Genomic DNA, 15,803 nt, shown 5'->3' on the forward strand with positions numbered 1-15,803 from the left:
CAGGTCTGGCACAGCTGTGAAGAAAAAATCAGAGTTGGCGTTTCCGGTCTGGTGACCCTACCTCAATGGATGGTGGCTGAGAAAATGTCAGTTTATATGCAGAAAATAGGGATAGGGGGTGGGGTAGAGAGAAAATGATAGGATAGGGCCTAGAGAAAGAAGAGTTGGACAGACAAAGGAGTTAATAACAAGCAGGCTGCTGGGGTGAATAGTTGTAAATAGGGACATTTAGTGACGAACAACAGGTGCTGGTGCAGACAAGCAGCCTATGTGGTAACAAGACCTGGTATGTGGGGTAGGGAGCTGGGACATGGGAGAGTTTAGGCCCTGAAATTATTGGACTCGATATTGAGTCTGGAGGGCGGCAGGGTCCCCAAGTGGAAAATAAGGTATTGTTCTTCCAGCTTGCTTTGAGCTTTGCCGGAACACTGCTGCAAGCCAGAGACAGAGATGTTGGCAGTGCATTAAAATGGCAGTCAACATGTAGTTCTGGATCTTTTTTGTGAGCAGAACGTAGATGTTTATGTTTTGTTTCTCCAATGTAGAGGAGACAACATTGTGAGCAGCAAATGCAGTAGACTAGATTCTGGGAAATGTGGGTGAAGTATTGCTTATCTGGAAGGTATGTTTGGCCCTTGGATACTGGGGAGGGAGGAGGTAAATGGGCATGTGTTGCACCTTCGCTGGTTACAGGGGAAGGTGGCATAAGGCTGTGGAGAGTGGTGGGGGTGAAGGAATTGTGGACCAGGGTGTTAGAGAGGGAACAGTCCTGCGGAAAGGGGACAAGGGAGCTGAGGGAAATATGTGTCTGGAGGTGGCAGAAATGGCGTCTCATGATCTTCTGGATGTGGATGCTGGTGGGATAGTAGGTAAGGTCAAGGGAACACTATCGCTGTTAGGGGAGGGAACAGAACGGGTAAAGTTGGAAGTGCAGGAGATGGGTCAGAACCAGTTGTGGGCCTTGTTGACAATGGTACTTGGGAATCCTTAGTTGAGGAAGAAAGTGGACATTTCGGAGGCTCCCTTGTTGAAGTTGGCCTCATCTGAACATATAGATGGAGACGGAGAAATTGTGGGAATGTGATGGAGTCTTTACAGGAAGCAGGATATGAGGATGTATAGTCCAGGTAGCTGTGGGACTCAGTGGGTTTATAGTGGATATTAGTGGCCAGTGTACTCCCAGAAATGGTAACAGAAGTGTCGAGGAAGGGAAGGGAGGAGTCAGAGATAGACCAAGTGAAAGGGAGCGCAGGGAGGAAATTGGAGGTGAAATCGATTAACTTTTCCAATTCCAGACAAGAGAGGGAAGCAGCACCGATACATCATTGATGTATTGGAGAAAGAGTTATGGTTGGGTGCCAGAATAGGACTGGAACAAGGAATGTTCCACGTACCCCAGGAAGAGACAGGCATAACTAGGGTCGATGCTGGTATCCATGGCCACCCCTCTTACCTGGAGAAAATGAGAGGAGATAAAACAGAAGTTGCTGAGGATGAGGACGAGCTCAGCCAAGCGGTGGAGGATGGTGGTGGGTGGCCATCCCACCAGCATCTACATCCAGAAGATCGTCAGATGCCATTTCTGCCACCTGCAGTGAAATGCCACCACCAAACACACATTCCCCTTCCCTCCCCTGCCTTGTCTGCCTTCTACAGGGACAGTTCCCTCTGGGACACCCTGGTGGACAATTCCTTCACCCCCACCAAACCCCATAGCCCTAAGGCACCTTCCCCTGTAACCAGCGAAGGTGTAACACCTGCTCATTTATTTCATCCCTCTCCAGTATCCAAGGCCCCAAACATACCTTCCAGGTAAGCAACACTTTACCTGCACTTCCCAGAATCTAGTCTACAGCATTTTTTGCTCACAATGTGGTCTCCTCTACATTGGGGAAACGAAACGTAGACTGGGTGACTGTTTTGCAGAACATCTGCGTTCTGCTCACAAAGAAAGACCCCGAACTACACATTGCCTGCCACTTAAACACACCACCCTCTTCCCTAGCTAACATCTCTGTCTCTGGCTTGCTGCAGTGTTCCAGTGAAGCTCAATGCAAGCTGGAAGAACAACACTTCATTTTCTGCTTGGGGACACGTCAGCCCTCTGGACCCAACATCGAGTTCAATAATTTTAGGGCCTAAACTCTTCCATGTCCCAGCCCCCTACTCTACACATCAGGCCTTGTTACCACGTAGGCTGCGAGTACACACCACCACCTGTTGTTAGTCACTAATAGTCCCAATTTACAACTTGTTACCCTCCCAGCCTGATTGTTATCAACTCCTTTGTCAGTCCAACTGTGCTTCTCTTGGTTTTGGCACTTTAGTCCTATCGTTTACTCCCTACCCAACTCACCTCCCTATTTTCTATATGTAAACTGATAGTTTTCCCAGCCACCATCCATTCTGAGGAAGGGCCTCTGGAACTGAAATATTAAATCTTATTTCTTTTTCTTCATAGATGCTGCCAAACCTGCTGAGCTTTTCCAACAACTTTGTTTTTGGTCCTGATTTACAGCATCTGTAGTTCTTTCGGTTTTTATTGAGGTACAAAAGTACATTTGCAAATGAACTTCTCACAACCTATGGGGCAGAATAGAAGGTAGGAGTCACCCACGACCTGGATATTAACTGAGAATCACTGTAAAAGGATGCATAGAATTCTTTGTATTCTGGAGATTTTTATTAGTCCGAATGGAGCAAGCACAGCAAAAGATGGGTCAATTTTAGACTTAATTTCAAGAAATGAATTGGGGGAATGAAAAGGGTGTTTTTGAGAGAGCATTTCGATGGTAGTGAGCATACTTCAATTATTTTGCATTATTGTAAAACTTCCCAATTTCATAAAAGCTGATTTTTATTATGTTTCAATGTGATATGTCAAAAGTGGGGTGCAGATTTGTTGCTTTCAGCAAATCATGTCAGTCAGTAGCCAAGGAGATAATAATGAATCAGGGCAAATGTAGTCCCACAAAAGTGAATATTTAGATACTCAAATCTACAGCCTCTTGGATATCAGGGAACATAGAACATAGAATCGCTATGGTGTGGAAACAGGCCATTTGGCCCAACAAGTCCACAACACTTCCTCCAAAGAGTATCCCACCCAGATCATTCCCCCTACCCTTTCCCTGTAACCCTGCATTTCCCATGTCTAATCCACCTAACTTGTGCATCTCTGGACATTATGGGAAATTTAGCATGGCCAGTGCAGCTAACCTGCACCTCTTTGGTCTGTGGGAGGAAACCAGAGCACCCAGCAGAAACTCACGCAGACACAGGTAGAACATGCAAATACTACACAGACAGTTGCCCGTGTGAGATTGAACCCATGTCCTTTGCACTGTGAGGCAGCAGTGCCACTGTGAGCCACTCAGAAAACAGCCAACAGGAGCCACTGTGCCACCAAGAAAAGGTAAGGTAAGACAAATAGGGAATCTTTAACCTTCAGAATACTCGAGGCTTCTAGATTAAATTAGAAAGTAAATTTGGAAAATAAGGGACAGAGAACAAACATGGAAAAATAATTGTATATTAAAAGTGGGGAGAGCGCATTATTTACAAATGCATAAATACCAAGTATACCTAGTGAATGAAACCTTTGAAGAGCAGGTGTGCATGCTGGAATGGATAGAGATAGAGGAAGCTGATGTGCTGAAAATTTTGTCAAACATTAAGATTGACAAGTCGCCAGGCCCGGACCAGATTTGTCCTCAGCTGCTTTGGGAAGCGAGAAATGAAATTGCTTCGCCACCTGCGAAGATCTTTGCATCCTCGCTCTCCACTGGAGTCGTACCTGAGGACTGGAGAGAGGCAAATGTAATTCCTCTCTTCAAGAAAGGAAATAGGGAAATCCCCGGCAATTATAGACCAGTAAGTCTCACGTCTGTCGTCTGCAAGGTGTTAGAAAGGATTCTGAGGGATAAGATTTATGACCATCTGGAAGAGCATGGCTTGATCAAATACAGTCAACACGGCTTTGTGAGGGGTAGGTCATGCCTCACAAACCTTATCGAGTTTTTTGAGGATGTGACTAGAAAAGTTGATGAGGGTCGAGCTGTGGATGTTGTGTATATGGGCTTCAGTAAGGCATTTGATAAGGTTCCCCATGGTAGGCTCATTCAGAAGGTCAGGAGGAATGATATACAGGGGAACTTAGCTGCTTGGATACAGAATTGGCTGGCCAACAGAAGACAGCGAGTGGTAGTAGAAGGAAAATATTCTGCCTGGAAGTCAGTGGTGAGTGGGGTTCCACAGCGCTCTGTCCTTGGGCCTCTACTGTTTGTAATTTTTATTAATGACTTGGATGAGGGGATTGAAGGATGGGTCAGCAAGTTTGCAGATGACACAAAGGTCGGAGGTGTCGTTGACAGTATAGAGGGCTGTTGTAGGCTGCAGCGGGACATTGACAGGATGCAGAGATGGGCCGAGAGGTGGCAGATGGAGTTCAACCTGGATAAATGCGAGGTGATGCATTTTGGAAGGTCGAAGTTGAAAGCTGAGTACAGGATTAAGGATAGGATTCTTGGCAGTGTGGAGGAACAGAGGGATCTTGGTGTGCAGATACATAGATCCCTTAAAATGGCCACCCAAGTGGACAGGGTTGTTAAGAAAGCATATGGTGTTTTGGCTTTCATTAACAGGGGGATTGAGTTTAACAGTCGTGAGATCTTGTTGCAGCTCTATAAAACTTTGGTTAGACCGCACTTGGAATACTGCGTCCAGTTCTGGTCGCCGTATTATAGGAAAGATGTGGATGCTTTGGAGAGGGTTCAGAGGAGGTTTACCAGGATGCTGCCTGGACTGGAGGGCTTATCTTATGAAGAGAGGTTGACTGAGCTTGGTCTCTTTTCATTGGAGAAAAGGAGGAGGAGAGGGGACCTGATTGAGGTATACAAGATAATGAGAGGCATAGATAGAGTTGATAGCCAGAGACTATTTCTCAGGGCAGAAATGGCTAGCATGAGGGGTCATAGTTTTAAGCTGGTTGGTGGAAAGTATAGAGGGGATGTCAGAGGCGGGTTCTTTACACAGAGAGTTGTGAGAGCATGGAATGCGTTGCCAGCAGCAGTTGTGGAAGCAAAGTCATTGGGTTCATTTAAGAGACTGCTGGACATGCATATGGTCACAGAAATTTGAGGGTGCATACATGAGGATCAATGGTCGGCACAACATTGTGGGCTGAAGGGCCTGTTCTGTGCTGTACTGTTCAATGTTCTATACAACTAAGGAAAATGTAGGGCCTTTTAGAGACTAAAAAAGTAATTTGTGGATCACAATCTTATACTTCTTGTAAAAGGGAGGAAGAATAGAGACGTTGTAGCTAATGAGCACAAGTCTGATATAATAGAATGCATAAACATAATGAGAGGGGAAATATTGGGGGTTTTGATGTAAGGCGTGTTATTTATGCATATTTTAATAGAATTAATTTTTGAGTTTTGAATTTTGAACCAGTGTTTTCTGTGCACCTGAAGAGATTTAATGATTAACTTGTAAATATTTCAGTATGGTGATTTATTTAAAAACACATTGAGGGAGAGATTTCCTGTAGAGTTATATAGTTTTGTTCACATTGGGAGAGTTTGAACAAACAAAGTAAACAGTGTATTACATTGGGCATTGAATAGAATACTCTGGAATAATTTTTTGGCCCTAGGGAAACATGCATAGCTTGGAAAATGGCTTCTTTAATTTAAGTTTGCAGTTTTGCAGAAGTCTTGGCTAAAATGAAATGTGTAAAGGGAAGAGAAAGAGAGATGGTTTTGAGCCATTAAGAAAGGGGTTACCTCAGTATGAGGAGTTTAGTTCAAGTTTCAGATCAGAAGTGTTTGGTTAAAAACCCTGAAGAGTCTTACTGGAAGACCCATGACTGGGAATTGAAGCCACCACCAAGTCAATCCCTAGAGAGATAATACAGAAGGAAATTCTCTCTGGAGTTTGATCACTGTAATGGGATACTTTTAGGATTACTGGGATTGTATTTTTACCATATCATTCAAAATCTTTAAATGTGTGATATATGTAAATTATTTGTTTTATTCTATTTTTTTTTGCTAATAAACTTCTGTATTATTGTTAAAAGTGAATCTGCAACATTTTGTGATTGTGTTTCAGTGAAAGACCACCTCATTAAAACCAGAATAAATCTATCAAGCCAGATTTCAGTCTCGCTTCTGGCTTGTCCAGTAATAACATCAAGTGGGACTGTAACAAACTTGTATATAAATTTTCCCAAATGAAATGTACCCCAGGTTGGTAAGAGAATCAAAGTAGGACATGGCAGAGTTTTACCACATTCTTTGACTACTGGCATGCTGCTCAAGGGCTTGGAGTTTGTACTGTTGTTGAAAAAGTGTGAAAAGGATAGACTAAATAATTATTTGCAAGTCAATCAGCCTAGTCTCAGCATTAATTATAATTTAGACATAAATTAAGTGCAGTCAGCATGAATTTAATGAATAAAATGAGGATGAAGATCTTGTCTGATTAACTTGATTGAATGTTTTTGATATCATAACCAGGAGTTTCACTGAGGTGAGATATTTGTTGTGGTCCATTTGGATGTTGACAAAATCCCATATAGCCAATGTGTCAGGAAAGTAAAAGCTGTGAGATCCAGGGAAACTTAGTAAATTGGATCCAAGTTGACTGTGGCAGAAAGGCTCTTTCCAAAGATGTTCTGCAGATGTCAGTACACCAGGTTTCTTTCTTTTTGTGATATTCATCAATAATGTAAACTTAAATGTAGTGAAGAATTCAGAAGTTTACAAATTATAGAAAGATTGGCTGGGTGGCTGATGGCAAGGAAGGAAATGCTAAAGAACATAAAGATATCAATGGGTTTATCAGGTGGATAGAATTTTGGAAAATGGAATTCAATTCAGACTAATGTGAGGGGATAATAAACAGGAGGAAAGACAAGACAAATAAATATAGAACAAATGGTCAGGTTCTGAGAAATGTAGCGGAATAAATGGATCTTATCCAATGCTTGAAGGCAGTAGGTTTCCTTTATTAGTCAAGGTGTAGAATACAACTGCATGGAGAGTGCATGAGAATTGTTTAAAACCCTAAATGTGCCACAGCTTGAGCTCGCATACAGTTCTGGTCACCTTTTGGAGCGGCTACAGAGGAGATTTAAGAGTACTCATGTTTTCAGTCAATGATGGTTCAATTAGTAACTTTCTCAACTTTGCCAGGTGTTTGTGAATTCACATCTGATACCAAGATCTGAACATAAAAGTCAAGACTGACATTTCAGTGCAGTAGTGAAGAAGTGGTGCTTGCTACTGTCATCTTGTGGATGAGACGTTAAATTGAGGCCCCCATATGTTCTCTCAGGTGGATGTAAAAGATTACATGCCATTATTTTGAAAAAGAACAAGGTGTTATCCTTACTATTCTGGATAACATTCATCCCTTTGTTATCATCAATTTAAAACAGCCTTTTTGCAAATTATTATATTCCATTGATGGAGCTGCTCTTTACGGCACTACAACAGTGTCTACAATTCAAAGTACTCCACTGACTATGAAGCGCTTTGTCACTTTGAGGTTGTGAGAGAACTCTTAAAACTGCCAGTTTGATTTTTTTTTTACTTTCTTTCAAGACTAGAAACACTGAATTAGCCTGAGTTGTTTCCTTTGGAACAGAGGAGCCAATTTAATAGAGATGCACAAAATTAAAGGGCCTAGTGTTAGAATCCTCTCTGATTTTTAATTATTTTATTCTTTTTATTATTGTCTTTAGTTTGGAGCTGTGAGCTGAGAGTTGAAGATAACCTTTGGACTGTGAGCAGCAGCTTGTATTAAATAAGAACAAATAAACTGTTTATTTATGACGCTAGGCCTGAAAATTAATTGCAAGTTGTTTCTTGTTAAAAAAATGCTCTATTGATCCTTCAACTTCGGAGAGGTTATTTACTCAAACAGATGGCCGACATTGAATGTTAACTGGAGCCTCATGGGGAGACAGTTGAGAAATGCTGTATCTCATCACTGTGCTAAATGGGATAAATTTGAAACAGATCTAGGGGACAACTCAAGATTAGGCAGTCATGAAGTGCTGAGGACCATCAGCTTCAGAATTTTACTCCAACACAATCTGCAGAACCGGATGACCCAGCATATCCCCCACTTTATTAATACCATTAAACCAGATGAAGAAACCTGTTTCAAAGAAGATTGTAAGAGAACATGCCAGGAGAAGCCTACTTGAGACCAAAACAGTGAAAGAAGCAAGTGATAGACAGAACTAAGTGATTCCATAATAGGTGGATCAGATTTTGGCCCTGGAGTCCTGACATCTTCAGTCATGAATATTGGTGGAAAATGAAACAGCTCGCTCAAAGAAGAGGTTTCACAAATATCCTCACCCTCAAAGATAGTGGAGCCCAGCCCATTAATACAAAGGTTAAGCTGAAACATTTGCAACAATCTTCAGCCAGAAGTGGATGACCCACCTCCACCTCATCACGGATGCCAATCTTCAGCTAATTCAATTCATGACATGTAATATTAAGAAACCATTGAAAGCGTGAGGGCCTGTAAAGGCTACAGGACTTGACATTTTTCGGGCAATGGTACTAAAGACTTGTGCTCCAAAACTTGATTCCCTGGCCAAACCTTCCAGTGCAACTACAACACTGGCATCCACCCAGCAATGTGGAAAATTGTCCAGGTGTGTCCTGTACATACAAAACAATACAAATGCAATCAGGCCACATACTGCCCCCATCAGCTTCCACTCTAATCAGTAAAGTGATGAAAGGGGTCATCAGCAGTACTATCAGGCAGCATTTGCTTTGCAATAACCTGTTCTCTGACACTCAGTTTGACTTCTACAAAGGCCACTTGGCTCCTTACCCCAATATAGCTTTGGTTCAAAGATTGAAAATTCAAAAAAAAATTGAACTCCAAAGGATGGGAGGGGATCGAGGTTGCCTGTCCATATCAACAAAGTCATATTTGACCAATTGTGGCATCAGAAAGCCTGAGCAAAACTACAGCTGATAGAACTTTCCACTGATTGGAGTCACACTTAGCACGATGTTCAGCAATTTTTGCAACTCCTCAGATAGTGAAGTCGTATACGTTGTAATGCAGTAAGACGAGGACAATAAACAGGCTTGGGCTGGCAAGAAACATCAAAGAGAGAGCCCTGGACACAAGACAGGAAATCGATGAAATCGAATACTCCCACTTGCCATCTCCAACAATACTTCAGATGCTTGATAATATCCAAGACAATATAGCCCACTTGAGTAGCACCACATCCAGAAACTTTGAACCATCATCAGCTGCACATTCCCTTCCAAGCAAGTCATCAACCTGACTTTGAAATATAATGCCTTTCTCTATTTTCCCTTGAGAACAGTGTTGAATTGCTTTCTTGAATTTCTGCAGTTGTTTGCTGTAAGCAGACTCACAATGTCAACGGGGAGGGATTTACAGGATTTTGATTCAGTGAGTTGAAGGAGATACTATCTCCTTCCAAATCTGTTTTTTTTAGTGACTTGGAGGCAACCTTGCAGGTAGTGTTCCCCTCTATCTGCCATACGTGCCCTTCTAAATGGCAGTGATCATGAGTTTAGAAGTTGCTGTCTGAGTAGTCTTGGTGAATCTCTGCAGTACATCTTGCAGGTGTTTTACTCACTTGCGGAACGGGGCGATGCTGGCTTGCTAGCATTTAGTGCCCATCCCTAGTTTTCCTTGAGAAGGTACTGATAAGATGCCTTCTCGAATAACTGCAATCCATGACTCCTTAAGAAGGAAATTCCAGGATTTTTGACCCAGCCACTGTGAGGGAACAGCAATATATTTTCACGTCAGGTTGGTCTTCGAATGTCAAGTGTGGGCTGGGTGGGGGGTGTGGTTTTGGTTAGATTCTGTCTTCTAGGAGATGGCAACTCAACATTGCGGGGTATGGGATCTTCAGGCAGGATAGGGAAGGGTGAAAAAGAGGAGGTGGTGTTACATTACCAATAATGGAGTCAGATACTGCAGTGAGCCAAGACTATATGTTTTCAACTGAGGCTTTAAAGTAGAGCTTAGGAATAGAAAGGGGACAGTCAGTAGACAATAGAGGAGCAGATCTGTAAACAATTCATTGAAGTGCGTAAAAACAAAAGTGGGTTATTATATTATGGCATTTCAACCTCCGCAACTACAATTGTGATAGTCATAGTGTAAAGGATTTAGGAGGACAGATTTCTTGAAATGTATTCAGGAGAGCTTTTAGATATTGAAGGTCCCACAAGAGATGGTGCAGCACTGTATCTAATCTTAGCAATGAAGTCAAACAGGTGACAGTAATCGGAGAGCATTTTAGTGATAGTGACCACAATACCATATGTTTCAAGCTTGTTATAGAACTGAAAAGTGATGGACTGTCGAAGGGGGTTTTGGACTGGGAGAAGACAAAATTCATTAAAATAGGATCTGGTCAAAGTAACAAAGTGTGAAGCTGGATGAACACAGCAGGCAAGGCAGCATCTCAGGAGCACAAAAGCTGATGTTTCGGGCCTAGACCCTTCTTCAGAGAGGGGGATGGGGAGAGGGCTCTGAAATAAATAGGGAGAGAGGGGGAGGCGGACTGAAGATGGAGAGAGGAGAAGATAGGTGGAGAGGAGAGTATAGGTTGGGAGGGGATAGGTCAGTCCGGGGAGGACGGACAGGTCATGGAGGCGGGATGAGGTTAGTAGGTGGGAAATGGAGATGCGGCTTGAGGTGGGAGGAGGGGATAGGTGAGAGGAAGAACAGGTTAGGGAGGCGGGGACGAGCTGGGCTGGTTTTGTGATGCAGTGGGGGCAGGGGACGAGCTGGGCCGGTTTTGGGATGCGGTGGGGGAAAGGGAGATTTTGAAGCTAGTGAAGTCCTTCACTATTTCACTAGCTTCAAACTCTCCCCTTTCCCCACCACATCCCAAAACCAGCCCAGCTCGTCCCCGTCTCCCTAACCTGTTCTTCCTCTCACCTATCCCCTCCTCCCACCTCAAGCCGCATCTCCATTTCCCACCTACTAACCTCATCCCGCCTCCTTGACCTGTCCGTCCTCCCCGGACTGACCTATCTCGTCCCCACCTATACTCTCCTCTCCACCTATCATCTCCTCTATTCATCTTCGGTCTGCCTCCCCCACTCTCCCTATTTATTTCAGAACCCTCTCCCCATCCCCCTCTCTGATGAAGGGTCTAGGCCCGAAAGGTCAGCTTTTATGCTCCTGAGATGTGCTTGGCCTGCTGTGTTCATCCAGCTTCACACTTTGTTATTCTTGGATTCTCCAGCATCTGCAGTTCCCATTATCTCTGGTCAAAGTAGACTGGGAACATCTACTCCTGGGTAAATCAACAACAGAACACTGGGGACCATTCAAAATGGAATTGGTGTGCGTACAGGCCCACAGGTTCCCATTTGGTGATGATAATTGGCTCAGTAGTTGGAGACAGAGGGTGATGGTAGAAGACTATTTGTGTGACTGGAGGTCAGTATCCAGTGGCAAACTACAGGGATCAATGCTGGATTAGTTTTTGTTTGTGATGTACATAAACAATATAGTAGAAAATGTGGGAAAGATGACAAGCAAGTTTGTAGATTACATGCACAATGGCCAGATGGTTTGCAGTGAGGACGAAGGTCTTAGTTTACAGAAGGATATAGATGAATAGAGGTCAGATAGATAGGTCAGAGGCAGATAAAATTTAGCTCTGATAAGTGTGAGGTAACAAGACAAGGGAGTACTCAATGAATGGCAGGACGCTAGGAAGTTTTGAAGAACAGAAAGATCTTGGGGTGCTTGTCCTCAGATTCCTGAAGGCAGCCTAACAAGTTAGTAGGGTATTTAAGGAGGCACATGAGACACTTGCTATTATCAGTTGTGGTATAGTTTATAAGAGCAGGGAAGTTATATTGGGGTTGTGCAAAACTTTGATTAGGTCAGACCTGGAGTACTGTGTGCAGTTCTGGTCACCACACTATGGGAAAGATGTGACTGCACTGGAGCAGATGCAGAGGAGAGTCACCAGATGTTGCCTGAGATGGATCAATTTGGCTAAAGAGAGGCTGGATAAGCTCAGTTAAGCATAGAGTCGAAAAAACTCAGAGGGGACCTGATCGAGGAGTTTAAGATTATGAAGGGCGTGAATAAGGTGGATAGAAAGTACCTGTACCTCCTGTTTGGAGGGTCAGTAACAAGTAGGCATGATTTTAAGGTGAAATGCAGAAGGAGGGGATTTGAGGGCAAGAAATTTCACCCAGCAGGTGGTGAGAGTCTAGAATGCACTTGGAGGGTAGTTGAGCAGGAAACCTCACAACCTTTAAAAAGTACTTGGATAAATACTTGAAATGTCATAATATTCAAACCCGTCAGGCAGGTGCTGGAAAGGGGGGACTAAGGTAAATTTAGAGTAGTTTTTTTGTCAGTGCCGACTCAATGGGCCCCTTTTGTACTGTTAGGTTTAATGATTCTTTGAATCAGTGGTCAGTGCCTGGCACTTATTTGGTGTGAATTTTACTTGCCATTTTATCGGCCCAAACCTCGATGTTGTTCAGATCTTCCTGCATTTGGATGTGGACTGCTTTAGTATCCGAGAAGTCACGAATCCTGCTGAACATTATGTAGTCATTAACACACATTCACACTCCTGACTTTACAATTGAGGGAAGGTCATTGACGAAGCAGTTGAAGATGTTTGGGCCTGGGACACTGAAAAACCTCTGCATAGATGAACTGGAACTGAGATAACTGATGTCTTGCATTCACAACCATCTTCTCTTTTTCAAGATATGATTCCAACAACAGAGAGATTTCCCATTGATTCTAGTGTTGGCCTAGTGCTGACTATCCTTCTGGAAACAATTAGTACGCATCAGTATCTCGTTGTGAACTACTATAGTTAGATATGTGGGCCTCATTAGTGGAAAAAAAATCATAGCCAATAATATTTTATTGGATTTAGCTTCTATAAAAGCATCCTAACACTTTTTAGTATTTGGTCAAACAATTAAACTATTTTCTCAACTGTTTTCTTAAAAGTGTTTTTATTTAAATGTATCTTCTCTTTTTAATTACAGAAAACTATATAAGCACTATGCCTTCCTTCGCTGCGATGATGAGAAGGAACAATTCCTTTACCACCTCCTTTCTTTCAATGCAGTAGATTATTTCTGTTTCACTAATGTGTTCACAACAATCAGTAAGTACCCACTGATACGCTAAAAGTGACTGAGCCATAAATACAGTAGACAAACAGGCGGCTGGAAGAGCACAGCAGGCCAGATAGCACCTGGATGAAAGGAGCAATCAGTGTTTAGGGTATTACCTTTCTTCAGTCCTGAAGAAAGATAATACCTGAAATGTTGACTGATACTTTTGTCCAGATGCTGCCTGGCCTGCTATGTTCTTCCGGCCTCCTGTTTGTCTACCTTGGAATCCAGCATCAGCAGTTTTTTGTCTCGAGCCATAAATAAGAATTTGTTGGACTTGATAGCATTGTAACTACAGAATATCCTTGCACTTCCCTATCAAAACATCTACTTGAGATTTAGTTACTTGATGTACATTAATTTTAGGATGCATAAAATAGTATAATATAGCTACAATAACTAGGGAAACAATTATAGCTGAGGAGACTGAGTGTAAACTGGAGAGTTTGGAATGGATCTGGCTGTACTAATAGCAAAGGAACCAGTTCTTTGGTGAGAACTGGTGAGTGGCAAAGGTCTATTCTTAAGTTTCAGAATAGTGTACAAATTGGTCAAGTAAAAAAAAAAGCCACATTATTAATCATATAATAAAATTAATTCATTATATTTCATTAACTGTGGCAGAACAGGTGTTCTCTCATGGTTGCAGCCTGTGGAAGCTGCTGGTAACACTGTGATCCAGGGAAAGCTGATGTGCAGCAAACGTTTGCAGCATGGGAAATCTCAGCTCAGAGTCACTGAGCTAGAGGCTGAGCTAAATGTACTACATGAAAGAAGGAAAAAGTTACTTGGAGCATTTTCCTAAGTGACAGGATAGTGTCTTCTGATTTGGTCAGCAGCCAGGAGAGTGTTACTTCTTAGGATAAGAGCAGGGCTGCAGGTTGGATAGCAAACTGGCAGTGGCACCACGGGGCAGGAAGCAATCCAAGTGAGGAATACGGTGCTTTTTGGGGATATTATAGAAAGGAGTTTGACACTATTCTCTGCAGAAGCTACATTGTCTTCCCAGTTCCATGACTTCACGTCATTTGCTCAAGGCTGAAGAAGAACTTGCAGTGGGAGTGAGATGATCCCATGGTCCTGACCCACATATGTACCGGCAACATACGTGGAAGTGGAAAGAGATTCTGCAGAGAGAATAGGGTTAGCTGCTAATCATTAAATTATACAGAAGAACTGCAAAGATGATCATCTCTGGATTGTTTCAAGAGCCATATGCAAATTGGCATAGAATACATAGAACCAAAGAGCTGAATATGTGGCTCAAAGACCAGAATGAGATTTCAATTCATGGGCACTGGCAATGAATACTGGGGAAGGTGGAGTTCTAATATTATGACAGTTGCATCTGAACCATTATGGACCACTGTTCTTCTGAACCTCATAACTAGGACAGTAGAGAAAGTCTTAAGCAAAATAGTGGTGACAAGAGATCAAATGTAGAAAGATGTGATGTATCAAAGAGACAAGGTACAAGAGGAAAATAGTAATATGGGAAATAGGGGTCAGAGACTAAGAAGAGGGGACAGAGAAGAAACTACAAAATGTTTCAGTGATCGAGATTAGGTGTTAAAAGACCAAAAGACTACCAGACATAGGAGCAGAAGTTAGGCCATTCAGTCCATCGAGTCTGCTCCACCATTCAATCATGGCTGATAAGTTTCTCAACCCCATTCTCCCTCTTTCTCCCCATAACTGTTGATCCCTTTGACAATCAAGAACCTATCCATCTCACTCTTAAATATACTCAATGACCTAGCCTCCACAACCTTCTGTGGCAGTGAATTCTATAGATTCACCACTCTCTGGCTAAAGAAATTTCTCTTTATTTCTGTTCTGAAAGGTCTTCCCTTTACTATACGGCTGTGCCTTCTGCTCCTAGTCTCTGCTACCAATGGAAACATCTTCCCAACATCTACTCTGTCCAGGACATTCAGTATTCTGTAAGTTTCAACTAGATTCCTCCCTCATTCTTCTAAACTCCATTGAGTATAGACTCAGAGTCCTCAAACGTTCCTCATATATTAAGCTTTTCATTCCTGGGACCATTCTTGTGAACCTTCTATGATCTTGCTCCAGGGCCAGTATATCTTTTCTGAAATATGGGGCCCATAACTGCGCACAATACGCCAAATGTGACCTGACAAGAACCTCAGAAGTACACCCCTGCTTTTATATTCAAGTCCTCTCAAAATACATGCCAACATTGCATTTGCTTTCCTAACTACTGACTGAAACTGCAGTGTTACCTTGAGAGAGTCCTGGACTGGAACTTGCAAGTCTCTTAGCACTTCAGAGTTCTAAATTTTACCCCCATGTAGAAAATGGTCCATCCCTCTATTCGTACTAAAGTGCATGACCATATACTTTCCCACGTAGTACTCCATCTGCCACTTCTTTGACCACTCTCCTAACCTGTCCAGATTCTTCTGCAGCCTCTCCACACCCCGAATACTACCTGTCCCTCTATCTATCTTCATATGGTCTGCAAATCCAGAATGCCCTCAGTTCCTTCATCTAGATCATTAATGTATAAAGTGAAAAGCTGTGGTCCTAACACCACCCCTTGTGGAACTCCACTTGGCACTGGCTACCCTT

At 42.7% G+C, this 15,803-nt stretch overlaps 1 protein-coding gene across 2 annotated transcripts in view; it reads left to right on the plus strand.

The window, feature by feature from the left end:
- The window catches only part of dennd5a (DENN/MADD domain containing 5A), a 225,811-nt gene that overhangs the window by 187,431 nt on the left and 22,577 nt on the right, over positions 1-15,803 (plus strand). For both annotated transcript variants that reach the window (XM_048545755.2, XM_048545756.2), the window contains one exon: positions 13,074-13,195. In XM_048545755.2, coding sequence (XP_048401712.1) covers positions 13,074-13,195 — 122 coding nt within the window. The remainder of the gene's footprint in view (positions 1-13,073; positions 13,196-15,803) is intronic.

Source organism: Stegostoma tigrinum, chromosome 17 (genome assembly GCF_030684315.1).
Source record: "Stegostoma tigrinum isolate sSteTig4 chromosome 17, sSteTig4.hap1, whole genome shotgun sequence".
NCBI classification, from domain to species: Eukaryota; Metazoa; Chordata; class Chondrichthyes; order Orectolobiformes; family Stegostomatidae; genus Stegostoma; species Stegostoma tigrinum.